Source organism: Seriola dumerili, unplaced genomic scaffold, assembly GCF_002260705.1.
Source record: "Seriola dumerili isolate Sdu_G_001 unplaced genomic scaffold, Sdu_1.0 BDQW01000191.1, whole genome shotgun sequence".
Classification (NCBI taxonomy): domain Eukaryota; kingdom Metazoa; phylum Chordata; class Actinopteri; order Carangiformes; family Carangidae; genus Seriola; species Seriola dumerili.
The window spans coordinates 9,767,282-9,781,952 of NW_019174446.1; the positions used below are offsets into that span (position 1 = coordinate 9,767,282).

Genomic DNA, 14,671 nt, shown 5'->3' on the forward strand with positions numbered 1-14,671 from the left:
ATATCATAAAAACGTCATAGTATGGTAAAGTTTGAAATGAAATAGTAATGTAAGGCATAAAAATGACAAAAACGTCATAGTATAGTATGGCATAAAAATGTCAAAAAACGTCATAGTATAGTATGGCATAAAAATGTCAAAAAATGTCATAGTATAGTATGGCATAAAACGTCAAAAAAACATCATAGTATATCGAGGCATAAAATGTCAAAAAACGTCATAGTATACTATGGCATAAAAATGTCAAAAAAAAATAGTATATTAAGGCATAAAATATCATAAAAACGTCATAGTATAGTAAGGTATAAATTGTCATAAAAATGTCATAGTATAGTAAGGTATAACATGTCATTAAAATGTCACAGCATAGTCACACATAAAATGTCATAAAAACATCATAGTATAGTAAGGTATAAAATGTCATACTATAGTAAGGTATAAAATGTCATAAAAACGTCATAGCATAGTCACACATATGTCATAAAAACATAGTATAGTAAGGAATAAAATGTCATAAAAACTTCATAGTATAGTAAGGTATAAAATGTCACAGTACAATAAGGCATAAAAATGTCATAGTATAGTAAGGTATAAAACGTCATAGTACAATAAGAATAAAATGTCATTGTATAGTAAGGAATAAAAACGTCACAAAAACGTCATAGTATAGTAAGGTATAAAATGTCATAGTATAGTAGGGAATGGAATGTAAGGTACAAAACGTCATAGTATAATAAGGCATAAAAATGTCATAAAAACGTCATAGTTTAGTAAGGTATAAAATGTCATAGTATAATAAGGTATAAAATGTCATAAAAATGTTAAGGTATCAAACGTCATAGTATAGCAGGGTATAAAATGTAATAGTATAGTATGGCATCAAATGTCATAAAAATGTCATAATATATTAAGGCACAAAATGCCATTAAAATTTCATATTATATTAAGGCATAAAATGTCATAGTATAGTAAGGCATGGAATATAAGGTATAAAACGTTATAGTATAATAAGGTATAAAATGTCATAAAAATGTTAAGGTATCCAACGTCATAGTATAGCAAGTCATAAAAATGTCAATAAAATCATAGCATAGTAAGGCATAAAATGTCATAAAACATTGTAGTATAGTAAGGCATAAAAATGTAATAAAAACGTCATAATACGGTAAGGTATAAAGTGTCATAGTATAATAAAGGCATAAAAACGTCTTTGTATAGTAAGGTATAAAATGTCAAAAACATCACAGTATAGTAAGGTATAAAATGTCACAAAAACTTCATAGTATAGTAAGGTATAAAATGTCAAAAACATCATAGTATAGTAAGTAATAAAATTTTATAAAAACATAGTGTAGTAAGGTATAAAATGTCATAAAAATGTCATAGTATATTAAGGCATAAAATGTCATTAAAATGTCATAGTATAGTCACACATAAAATTTCATAAAAACATTATAGTATAGTAAGGCATAAAATGTCATTAAAAAGTCATAGTATAGTCACACATAACATTTCATAAAAACATTATAGTATAGTAAGGCATAAAATGTCATAAAAACATAGCATAGTTAAAAATAAAATGAAATTAAAAACATTATAGTATAGTAAGGTATAAAATGTCAAAAACATCACAGTAAAATAAGGTATAAAATGTCACAAAAACGTCATAGTATAGTAAGGTATAAAGTGTCATAGTATAATAAAGGCATAAAAATGTCATAGTATAATAAGGAATAAAGATGTCATAGTATAGAAAGGCATGAAATGTCATAAAAATGTCACAGCATAGTCAGACATAAAAACGCCTAAGTATAGTAAGGCACAAAAACGTCATAGTAGAATAAGGGTAAAAAAAGTCATAGTATCATAGTATTGTGAGGTATATATAAAACAGGTTGTCGATCTTTTCACACAAATAATATTGAAAAACATCTACCTCCATAATTCAAAGGTAATTTTTCATTTGTGGAATTTGTTTGTGTATTTGCAACTCTGTTTTATATTTGCAAGATATTTATGTGAATTTGCAAACACAGTTTTTGTATTTGTGGAAGGTCTTTCATATTTACAGATTACACATTTATGCACGGATTGTTGATCACTTCACACAAATAATACAGAAACAAATCTACCTCCATAGACACTTTTCCAGCTGTTGGGTTGTGGTTTTGGAGGTAAAAAAAATTAGTCTTGGAAACTGTTTATCTTTTTTAGAGAAAGAAAATGCACACACGCAGAGTAATTATTACAACGAATTCAGCTCAAATACATATTTAGACATTCATATAAAATGTTTGGAAAGATGGAAAATGTGTCAGATCTCCATTTGTCTTTCTTTACACAAGAAAGCACAAATAAAGACTTCCAACACAGAAACAGAGGCACAACATGAGTGTTTGTAGTCCATAAAATATACCAAGAAAAGCATGCCTTGTGAGTAATATGGGGTCAAACATTTTTGAGGAGATTTCTTGGAGTAACACACCACAACCGCTGTTTAACTGCTGTACTGTGTTTAACTGGTAATTAGGCCCCTCAATGAATGCTCATTTGAAGGTGTTTTGTTTGACATACAAGGGCTATACTAAACTCTGAAGTCAGTGAAATGATATCTCCAGGAGTAAGATCTGTGATATGACGGCTGGTTTTCCCTCATTTTCTAGAGAAGTTTTAAGGGATAGGTCAATTTGAAGCATTAACTTCTTAACCAGAGAAGGACAAACTCATAGATTCCCTTTTATGTATCTGTTTGCAGCTCCAAGATATGCCCAAGGGTGAGTTGCTCATTTGCTAGATGGCTGCAGGATCACGTGTCTTTCTTCCATTTATCAGGAACAGGTTATATACACCTTTAACCTCTGCCCATACCTGATGGCTGGTCTAATTTAACCTCATGTACTGGTGATTCACATACTTACAAAGTCACTAATTTCACTTTTAACAGTGTAATTGTGAGTAAAATTACATAAAAATGACTGCATCTTGTTTATATGCAAGAAAGTCCAAGAAAGTGGGAACAGTAATTCTGAAAAAATAAATGTGATATACATCTTTGGATTTTGTATGCAAACAATTCTGTAAAAAGGTTTGCACTGTTGAATCCTTCAAACAAGAACAGCCGTACTGACCAGTAAAAAAAGAACAAAAGTTATTTCATGTGCCATGTTTACTAAATCAATTCATTTTGGTGACTGATCATTTAAATTTTTTTGTTGTCATGCATTTGTTTTTTTATGACATGGGACTGTGGATTTTATGTGTAGTCATGGAAACAAAACAGAGGAGGTGATCTACGACACCACTTACAATGCAGACCTGAGACCCATCCCTACCCATTCACACCATGACTTGTGACCCTAACAACTCACATGTGACCTCAACGACTCTAAAGATATTAATGCCCCCGCAAGAGGTTGAATACCTGGGACTTCCCATGACCTGGATGACTAGGAATCTTCACAGACATACTCATTGAAATGTAAAGAAAATGGTTAATCGCAGGCTAATGACTGTGTAACCCTTGTCTTCAATCAACAATAAATTTGTCTCACTCTGGCTTAGCAGGAATAAATTGGTATATTCACTGAAAAACTCTGAACTATCCCTTTAAAGCAACATTTGGCTTGCTGTGAAAGTAAGAACACACTCCTCATACTGTATTTTTTAATCACAGCTTTCCTTTCAAGTGGTCAGGGAGGCAGTGTTTTCTCCTTGCAACAACAGACAAGACTACTCTAAGTCAAGACATAAAAAAAACATTATGACTGGAATCAATTCATATAAAATAAATCTGGTTTGATGGATGAAGTAATGTCTCATCCATCAGCTACTTTTAGCACATGATATATCTTCAGGATGACTTGTCACAAGCTGTTAGATGTGTAATGTCCTTGTGATGGCCCAAGACAATGGACACATTAAGCTTCAAGGTCATCATCAGCATGAATATTCAAAGATGCCCAGTGTGTGTGTGTGTGTGTGTGAGACAGCATATTTTATTAGATCTGAATAAAGACAAACAGCTTCAGTCAGTGACACAGTTAACATCTTAATCCATCAGTGTGGACATGAATGTATAAACTTCACAGTGGAACAACTATAAAAGCCAGATTACTCTCCAGTTCTCTGAGAGCTTTATGAGAACAATAACCGCCTCAGAGCCGGCTGTCACTGTGAAAACAATATTTCAGTGGTTTATATTTAGAAAAGGTGGTTTATAAGATGGAAAGACTGGGCAGGGTTTGGACGGTTTAAGATGCTTATGTTAATAAATTAGCAAATAAAAAAAAAAAAAACTGAATGTCTGAATTAATTCTTCAGTAGTTGGTTGCTTTGAACAAATTATTTTTGTGAAATGACAGAATATAATTAATGCTCGGTTGCAAAAGGACCAATCAAGACAAATTAGGTCTAAATAAACAACAAAAGAATGTTTTTGTAAAGTCTGGATATTTTGTGTTTGGAAATGATTCCAGTCAAAATGTCATTTTGTCTGCCAGAATTTGACGTACTGTGTACACTGCATGTCTGCTTCTGTCTTCATTTGCCTACAGCACTGGTTCCCAAACTTCTTCTGTCTTAGCCCAAACAACTTTGGAAGCATGTGTCTCATTCATTCCTGTAATATTTTGTGTGTTTTGTGTCTAAAAACTCACAGCAGCTGAGGCAAAGTTGAGCATGAATTTTTCAGAAGGCTCTCCTGCTTTATTGACAGTGGACTTAAGAGCGGGTTAGAGTTCTATGTGTTTCTGACATTTTTTTACTCCTTGTATTTTAGTATGCTGTATGCTCAAGGTATCACTTGGCATTCAACTGGCATGAGAACATGTGTGTGTGTCTGGCTACATTCAGTGTGGTAACCCACACAACCTGTCTCTGTTCAGTTTGTGAGTGTTACTGCTGAGGCAACACTTTACTTGAGGTACCCCTGTTTAGCATTTACATGCAGTAGGCCAGATAAACATTTAATGGAGAATGTATAACACAGTATAATGTAGATGTAAGCAGATTTTATATTATTATAAGTGTTTAATTTATTTGTCAATAACTATAACTCCACCTATGGGCACCCATAAAGATAATGAATGACAGTAGAGTAAAACACAAAATATATATTAATGTATTTGTAGAAGTTATATTTAATTTAATTATTATAAAAATGTCTATTTGTACCATTTATTAAATGTTTGTATACTGCTTGTAAATGCTAAATAAGGGGTGTTAAAGTAAAGTGTTACAGATAGCAGTTGAATGATGCTCACCTCCAACATTGTATCCCAGACAGGAGTTCTGGTCACAGTATCCTGGTGGGCCAGCCGGTCCAGTGGCACCTGGATTCCCCGGCCTCCCCGCTGTCCCCGAGTTACCAGGTCGACCAGGTGGGCCCTGGCTGCCTGTCCGTCCTTCACCTGGCAGGCCTGAGGGTGGAAAGACAGGTGAGTGCAAAAAGTCACGTCATCAATAAACATTCAGTAAAACAACTCTGGCAGTGACACCTGGTTAGAAGGGATAAAGGAAGACAGAGAAAAGGGAGGAAAATAAACTGAAAATGTGCCATCCAGAGTACATGCTGTCACCTCAGTAACACCTCTGCACTCTCCTCTAAATCCCCCTCTGTGCTGCTGTAACAACATGACTTAAAAAAAATTAGGGGGAAACAAACGTTTGCTTGTCATTTCCGGATAAGGGAGATGATCGTGAATGTCCTGAGGGCAGGAGCAGGAATAACAGCTCTTGGCTGATATTTAGCCAGAGGCTTCTGTTTGCTGTTTACACAGACTCCCTTCAGCAGTCAGCAGAAATATGAAATCAGTATTTTTGAGGGTTTCATTTGCTAAGTGCTAAAATTAACATCCCAAAAATATTCCAGAAAAGCAATGTGGATGAATACAGGAAGCTTTGCCCTACACCTTTCTTTCAGAAGATATTTCCCTTCTCAAGCATTGAAGTTTGTGGATTTTTAAAAAGTTATCTGATCACAGAAAAGTTTCCAGGGAGTTCTGTCAGCTTGTTCTGTGAGTATTGATCGCACAACAGTAAACAGAAAATCCCAGCCCTGAGGAGGACATATTTTCATAACACAAAACTCAAACTCCGCACAGGGAAAATCAATACAGAGAATTATATTCATGGTCCAAAACGTCTGCTTGCTTTTCTCAGACAGATTCAACAGAGAGTAAATCCAAAACGGATTAAATCTCTGTGTCATTTAATTCTATTGTTTAAATATTTGACACATTTTTGGTTTTGTTCAGAAGGACCACAATGAAAAACATTCCACATACAGTAGCTCCAGTGTGGTCACAGGCTGAAGACACCAAAAACGAAATGGTTAGAACTGAATAATTATCAGATTTTAAAAAGTAGTTGCAGCACCTCCGAATGTTATCTGAGCATTGAGACTGCATTCAGTTCATTGTGCTTATCAAGCGCTCTCTCAGGACCATATCTGTATCTTACCTGGAGGTCCGGATGGTCCTCGAGGTCCCTGACTCCCAACCCCTGGATTCCCCCTCTCTCCCTTCTCTCCTGGCAGACCTGGAAGTACACACACAGTTTAAGAGATCCTCATTTAGGTGAAAGTCACATCTCACTTTTATACTTTTACTCCACCACATTTCAGAGGGAAGTATTGTATTTTAACTACATTTATGTGACAGCTGTAGTTACTTGTTATTTTTCAGATTAAGGTTTTACATAAAAAAAACATGTGAAAGCTTATAAAATAAAACTGTTTTAGAAATTTAAACCTTTTTTACTCATGACTCCTTCAGATGTCCATTTGTTATCAGACATGTTCCCTTAAACGTCACATGGTTTAATGTAATAACCGTTAAAGGCCAAACGAGGTCAAATTATCCAATATTCCATAAAAAGCAAAGATATAAGAAGAGTCCAAAATATGAATATGAATTTGTGCTGTTCGTGACCCCTCAGAATTTCTGAGTGGCCTAAGTCCTCGGCTAAAAATCACTGGACTAAACTACCTGTAAATAAAGTTTAAAAAAAAAAGAAGGTCCACTTCAACCAGCTGCAAAAGTGAAATGCGACCTCTGAACTGATGTATCAGTATTAACATCTAATAATGTCATGTATAATAATATGTCCATCACAGAAGTTTTCTGCAGACTGAGTACTTTTACTTTTAATACTTTGTAAGTTTGAATGCAGGACTTTCACTTGTAATGAAGTATCATTGCACCACTGTGCAATCCTATCATCTATATTACACTGCAAATCGCAATTGTAGAAAATGTGCTGGATAAATTGAGCTGGGATGATCAATCTAATAAAATGTATGATAAACCCAGAGCCGGCTCTGTGCTGCTGTCCAGTAGTGCAGCTGTTAGAATGACCTAATGGAATATTTTCTTCGTTCACTCTAATATTAGAGAACCACATAAAACTGTGATCTACAGATTTTCTGTCCTGCTGCTTTTATGACTGATTTCATCAGTTGTATCGGTAAAGAGGAACTAAGCACAATGAAGCTGAGGAGAAAACATTTTACAGCACCTCAAATGAAAATTTATTCTCTACAGTGATGGCATCGTCTCTCTCTGTTGAGGACAATATTTTATATGGAATCTAGTTTGTTAATTGACCCTCTTCTGACCCAAAGCCTAGCTTTGTTCCTGATTCTTGTATCAGCCCTACATGGACCATCTGCGATAGTAGCAACATACAGTATGTAATTTTCTTACATAAAGCATACATCTTCTGTAATATCTGGCGGACTCTGGTTTCAGTTCAGCCTGTAAAACAGTAATGTAATGTGTGAGAGTGTGTGTGTGTGTGTGTTGTGTCTGGCTGCAGATCATAAATGTTATTGGGGAGAATCAAAGGTCTGAAATATGGAGGAGGACGTAACCATGCTGGACATTTCCTGACAGAACCTGCTCTCAGCTTTCCTAACCCTGTGTGTGTGTGCAGGCTCATCCAGTGTGTGGTTCATCAGTGTTGGTTGCATGTTTTAGTGATGAAGACGGAGCCTCATAAAGGCTGTTTCTCGTCTAAGGGCTCGTGGCAGGGGAATGACCTCATGGATATTGGAGTTACTGTCTTCTGATGTGGACTGACCCTCACTGTGAGTTTGTCTGGTGAGTCAAAAAGCAAGCCAAACCATGAAATACAGCAAACAAGCAGGCAGGTTGAAGCTCACACTGGAGAAATGGACAATTTGTCTATTCTTTTCACAATAAAAGCCCCTAGCTGACAAGGAAAATGCACCACTTTACATACATAATGCATGTAATTATTTTACAACCACACTGCTCTCACCAGCTGGACGCTCCTGTTCAACATACAGATTTATCACAAAACCACAGGTTTAGACAGTCATATCACAAAAAATACCTTTATCCAAATAACTGGCTCTGGCCGAGGAGGTACCTTTTATTATGTGCCATTTATTCAAGACACAGCAACAGGAAAAGTAGAGATGGAAGTGAAAATGAAATTTTGCTGACGCTGACTCAAGTGACATCCTTTAAGGCAATTTATCAGACTTCACTCAGCTCCCTCTGGAGCCACAAAAAGCTTTAACTTTTCCACATACGCTGTTGTACTCCAAGACCTATAATGAGACTTTAATGTGTAAAATCAGTGGAGTTAGATAAAGAGATTTCAACTTCCAAAAAAATTATCCCTTTTCATTTGTAAGGTATGACAGAAAACCCAAACGTTGGGGTGTCTTGGTATTCAAAGAGTTTAAGGCGCCGACCATGATCCACAACCATATATTATTAGTGATTCTAGTGCAGAGGAAGATTTTTTCACAGTTTTTGAGAATCACCAGCTCACTGCAGTGAGGTCTGACTAATAAATACCCAGGTGTCTTCCCCTCTTTCACTGCTAATATAAACATTAGCATGTAGTTAAAGTGTCTTGACACAACCCAGACAGTGAAGGACTGATGGTGGACTGTGATCACTCTGTGTATTACAGAGAATTTAAGATTTATATAGATGGATATTGCAAAGTGTATTTTCCTGTCAGTCTTGGCCTGGACACATGTTGTCCTATGTTACTCATAAACACATCTTCCTCTCTCACCTCTCTCCCCAGGTCTTCCGTTCTGGCCACTGGTACCAGGGAAGCCAGGTCTGCCGGACGGACCTTGCTCTCCCTGAGGTCCTGGGGCACCTCTCCTTCCTGGCTCCCCTGGTGGTCCGGGTACTGTTCGGACCGACACCGCAGACTGGACAGGGATCTGGTTCAGTATAGAGTTATAACGAGACAAGTGGCCTGCAAGAGAGGGAAAATGGTTTGAAATGATGTCATTTACCTTTTGGGTGTCTTGGGACAGTTTTTGCTTGGTTTTTTTTGTTAGTTTTTTTTGTTTTGGGTGTTGTTTAAGCCCAAATCAGATCAAGATCTAATAATATAATTAAACTTTTGCGAGAAGAGGTCAGACACATGTTGAACAAAGTCTCATGCTCATGTTAATGTGTAAACACCACTGATCACTCACTCTGGATGAGTTGTTCACACACTTGCCGTGCGATGGCTCGAACAGCAGCTTGGGATTGCACATCACCCTTAGGAATAAACAACACACAAAGAGCTGTTAGGATGTGATATTACCCAACCACACAGTAGACTGATACCACTTTTCTATTTGAGCAACCACAGGAAAATAAACTTCCAGACCAGTGGTTGATAAATTGGTGGGTGTGTGTTTTGTGGGTATTTTTATGAGCACACTCCACCTTTATTCCACACGCTGACGCCCCTTATATTTATATTGGCTAAAACAGATAGCTGAGAGCAAAGCAGAGGCTATCTATAAATTACACAATAAAAATTATACAATATAAATCAAAATTTAATCAGATAAAGATCTGGGCATAACTCTGTTGAGTTTGACTGTGCCTCCACTAAATTTTAAATCAACATTTTTACTGCAGTTGAAAGGAACAGTGGGAAAAGTATCAACAAATGCATCAAACTGAACTGCTGCTGTCTCTATTTGACAGTGTTAAGACCCCGTCTGGTCAGGATTTCAAAGGGATAGGTCACCCACTGCAAAAAGCTTTATATGACTTAGTATGTGGTACAGTAATGGTTGGAAAGTACCTAAATGTCTTTATGGGCATCTGCACTGCCTTAGACCAAGTAGAACTGTTCTGTATGACTGACAGAGGTGGTGATTCTTTGGACTGGACTATCTAGCCTTACTATATATTTAACTTAGGATCTAGTGCCTTGAAACTGCAGTTGGAACTGAGTTGATAACCTGAACGGTTTCTAACTTTTGTGCTTTTCAGATATAAGTTGTAACTGGATCCTTAAATCCATTTAAAAAAAGGTACTGTACTTGACATGAGAGGTAAACTGTAAGTAAAAGCTGTGTAATTTCTTCTGTGGCTTTGAAGGAGCTTTCCAAAATAAAAAAAAAAAAATGTCATCTCATAAAAGACGCTACTGAGATGCATTAGGAAATGTAGGATCCAGTGTTTACAAGAGACTAAAAGTCAGGATATCTCAGCCACTGTTGCTTTGATTGTCGCTTTGACCACTCTTTCTTTAAACGTGTCTTTGACAAGTTCTCCAGCTCTATAGAAGTGCAACACTAAATCACAGATATACACCTTTAAAATAATCCATAGAAAAGATACTGATTTTGAGCTATTCAGTTGGCACTAGACCCTTATTGTTAAATCTGCCACTTGAGTTGGGATTTGTGCTTTAAGACATTAAAGCTCACTTGGTTACATCTCTAATATAAGATGTTTGTATGGTAACAGTCAAAAGTACAGTTGCTTAAATCAAAGTGCTCTCACTGCTTAACCAGTGTTTATAATGAATTCAACAGCTGGTAGTCTCCTCTTTTGCTCTGTAATCATCATCATCATTCAGTCATTTGATGCGACATCTATTACTGTGAATGTATATAAGAATACATCAGGAAAAAAGCCTTACAAAAAAATGTTTACTTTTCCCCTGTGCAGTTATTACTGTCTGAAACACTCGGTCTGTGACTCTTTCTAACCAGCTTTATTCAAAACTGGACAACCCCCCCACAAATGTACAACACAGAGGAGAAAATCCTTTCATGTATTTTTTTTCCTGAGTCTTTCATGTTGAGCCCTGCACTGAAAATTAACTGCAGGTAGGTACAAATGTCCCCAACAGTTGATAAAAATGAAGCAGAGACTGAAATTATAGGTTTGATTCAAGTTGGCAAGTTGCGTGTCTCTCAAGCCCTCGGCAGTGATGGCCTCGCTACTGTGTCAGCAAAAATAGCTCCACTGCAAATCTGAACCATGAACACTGATTTGATTTGGTTTGCTCTAAACGAGGTTGAGGGAGCGAAGAGAGAGAAATAAAGTGAATGTTTGTGCAAAAGACGAACGAGAAACAGTAAACGTGTACTGGAAAGTAATTGGTTTCTTCAAAACAAGGGTGTGGAGTATTAGTGAGAAATTGTCGGCATTTTACTTCAGTGAAATAACAATATTTCCACAGTAAAATGGAGCAGTAAAACTTGATTTGCTCTAAACAGTGGTTGAGGTGTGTGAGTGGAATGACTTACTCTTTCTCCCTTATCCCCTTTGCTACCAGCAGGGCCCTGGAACATAAAAGCACAGGAGGAGAATAAACATTCGACTGGGATATCTACTCAGAAAAAGCCATGCTCATCTCTCGCTCACTCTCTCCTTTAATGCCTGCGCCCCCTTACTCACCATCTCTCTTTACCATTTTCCATATGCCTCTTCAAACACACAACCTTTCAATACTCTGATCTGACAGCTGGTATAACTAGATGCATTTAAATGTTGACAATGTGTGTCCAGGTTCTTTGTGTCATAAAGACTACACATAAGCCAGTGTGCCCACAAACAAAGCACAATGTCTGCGCCTTGGCTGGGTTTGCTTACTGCTACTGCCAACACCGTAAAGCAGACAGATGCATATCTGATCATCACACACACACACACACACAAACACACACACACACACACACACACACACACACACACACCAATATGCCAAGCACATAAAGCCTGTGCATGCATATCAGACTGTAATGCATTATAATCCAGAGGAAATAAAAGACAAATACTTCCTGGCCATAGAACCATGTGCTGATATGATAAATATCAGTTTGATGTTGTTACAGCTTTTGAATAAAGCTTTGTTTATCTTGGGGGAAACATGTCCTTGACCACTGACTGACTGTGTGTGTGTGTTGGTGGATAGAGAGGGATAGAGAAAATGTGTGTGTAGCTCTGGCATATCATATGCATATTATATTGCAGATGATAGAAAGCCTGTGCCAACATTTGACACAGCCGTTGAATTGGAGCGCAGGTCTCCACAATAAAAGTCTTCTACTGGATCTCCTTTGTGTGTCAGTCTGGATCTCTTGAGTCTTAGTGGGCACATAAATGTCTGCTCTCTTATCAGGGTGACATGGAAAAACAAAATCAAACTGTGATGGAGCCAAAGTAAGTATCTGGGCATCAGAAAGAGCGACATTCTCTCTCATAAAAATCTGATTTCTGTTATTATTTTATCAAAACTATCTTCCCACAGTGCCCTGTATATGTATAGTCTGTCCAAAGTACAGAGTAGATGTTTTCTCTATCAAAATGTTTTACAGTTTATCCACAGAGGGAAGTACATTTATGATGACTTTCCTCTTCCACAGCCCTTCGATGTGGAATGATAAAACGGTCAAACATTGTTATTTTTTTCTTTTGTAACTGGCAGCTCACTACCAAGTCAAGCAAGATAAATTAAAAAACCCTCAGGTGGTTGACTCATTGGAAAAGAACATTCAGAAGCAGTATTTTGTCCAGGATAGACACACACTTGGACTCATAGCCACACACCCAGGACATCACCAAGTGCTGTGACAACCTGACCGACTTATGAGGCCAGCTGTTCAATACAGAGGTATGCACATCTGTTGACAACAGCGGTGAATTTTGGGATAATTATGGGACAAAGAAAAAGCAGGTAAACTAAAGTTTATAATTCAAACACCTAATCAAAGTTGGTTTTAGCTGCTACATCCGTCACATCTGGCTCATCACGACTATGACAGCTTGGACCAGTTGACTAGAGATTTTAGATTTTGCAAAGACCTGTACAATAATATAAAAATAAAAAAATGTTTTGTCCTGTTCCATGTGTTGTCCACAAAGTTTCATGAATATTGATCTTGATAGATAGAGCATAACATTTCCAGATGTATTGTGTCGTTCCTGAAACAGAAAAGTTTGGTTCCACATTAGATGCCAGCACATCAAGTCAAGGATTTGACAGCGCTTGAAGTCCTGCTGCTGAATCTTTATGCTCTATCTGGCCTCAGGTGGTATAAATCCACTGTCCTTCAACATATTTCTCAGTGTAGAGTTACTTTTGTGCCCACACCACCAAAACTGTTAGGAACAACTTCCTCAAGGTTTCTTAAGGTCACCTGCGACACGATGAAGCAAAATGTTATATTTCCCTGCAGATTAAATGGTTGCTATTCCTGATAAAAAAAACCACTTGTTTAAAGGGGAAAATGTTCTTTTGCGGCAGCAACCTGGAGACGGGTTGAGGGGAGGAGAAGAAGAACTGAATCAGCAACTTAAAGCTGAGGTGAAGTTTAAAACTTAAACTCTAAGTAGTTTTTGTTGTTTTGTTTTTTTCCTTCTGAATTCATTCATTTATTTCTCTATATTTTTCTACATTGATGTACTGGAGTCTGACTCCATAATATAAAAAATGCTCCACATCTTCCTGTATTCTGAAAACAATAATATGTGTCCGACAAACCTTTCAAAAACTAATACAAATTAAAATTCCAAAACAACTTTAGTATTAGTAGTTTAATAGATTAAAACTCCAGATATTCTGTTGCAGTCATGCATTAGCTGCATTCACATGGGGGATCTGTGTCTGTTGAAGTCTCAGAGATGAGGCAGATGTGATCTCTCATTGGTTTTTTTTTTGGCTTGCGTGTCTGTGTCTGTGTCTGTGTGTGTGTGTGTGTGTGTGTGTGTGTGTGTGTGTGTGTGTGTGTGTGTGTGTGTGTGTGTGTGTGTGTGTGTGTGTGGGAGAGGGGGAAGAGTGTGTCGGTAGGTGATTTATAGCTCCCCGTCTATGAGCCAAACTTTGCTGCTGGCCTGCAGAGCTGACCTGAGACTAGATTAGCTGTCACCAACATCACAGTATCATCTGTTCCTGTTAGCATTACACAAAGTTTGGAATCCAGCATCTCCTCCGCATCCTTTTCTGGGCTTGTCTTGTGTCACTTGCACATCTTTCTTCTTCTTTTGCTGGACTAACTAAAGCATGACTCATCAGACATTTTTTAACATTTTGATTTTCAAATGAGTATTTATTATTTCTTAAGAGGTCACCTCATGAGACAAGCATACTAAGATTTGTCTTTTGGATAATCTATACAGATCAACCTTGTTAGCAATACTAAATAAAGAGTAAATGATAGCTGTTTTTAAGACTTGAGTCCAACACTAACAGGCTGGTTCCGATTAGGAGAAGCAGAGAAAGAAAAAACAAACAAAATGTGCGAAGTATGAGCTCCTTGTCAGTGTTGGAACCAAACCACAATGTTATTTATATTTAAGCAAACCTGTAATGCTACGTGATGCAGCTCTGTGACTGTTGCTCCCTGTAAGTTTAGGGAGGCATGATGGGAGAAACACACCCA

At 37.1% G+C, this 14,671-nt stretch overlaps 1 protein-coding gene across 1 annotated transcript in view; it reads right to left on the minus strand.

Annotated features, from left to right (window-relative positions):
* Positions 1-14,671, minus strand: part of col14a1 (collagen type XIV alpha 1 chain) — a 147,919-nt gene that overhangs the window by 30,413 nt on the left and 102,835 nt on the right. Inside the window, exons 42-46 of the mRNA XM_022753606.1 lie at positions 11,537-11,572; positions 9,473-9,539; positions 9,055-9,246; positions 6,460-6,537; positions 5,262-5,417 (exon numbers count right to left, since the gene is read on the minus strand). Coding sequence (XP_022609327.1) covers positions 5,262-5,417; positions 6,460-6,537; positions 9,055-9,246; positions 9,473-9,539; positions 11,537-11,572 — 529 coding nt within the window. The remainder of the gene's footprint in view (positions 1-5,261; positions 5,418-6,459; positions 6,538-9,054; positions 9,247-9,472; positions 9,540-11,536; positions 11,573-14,671) is intronic.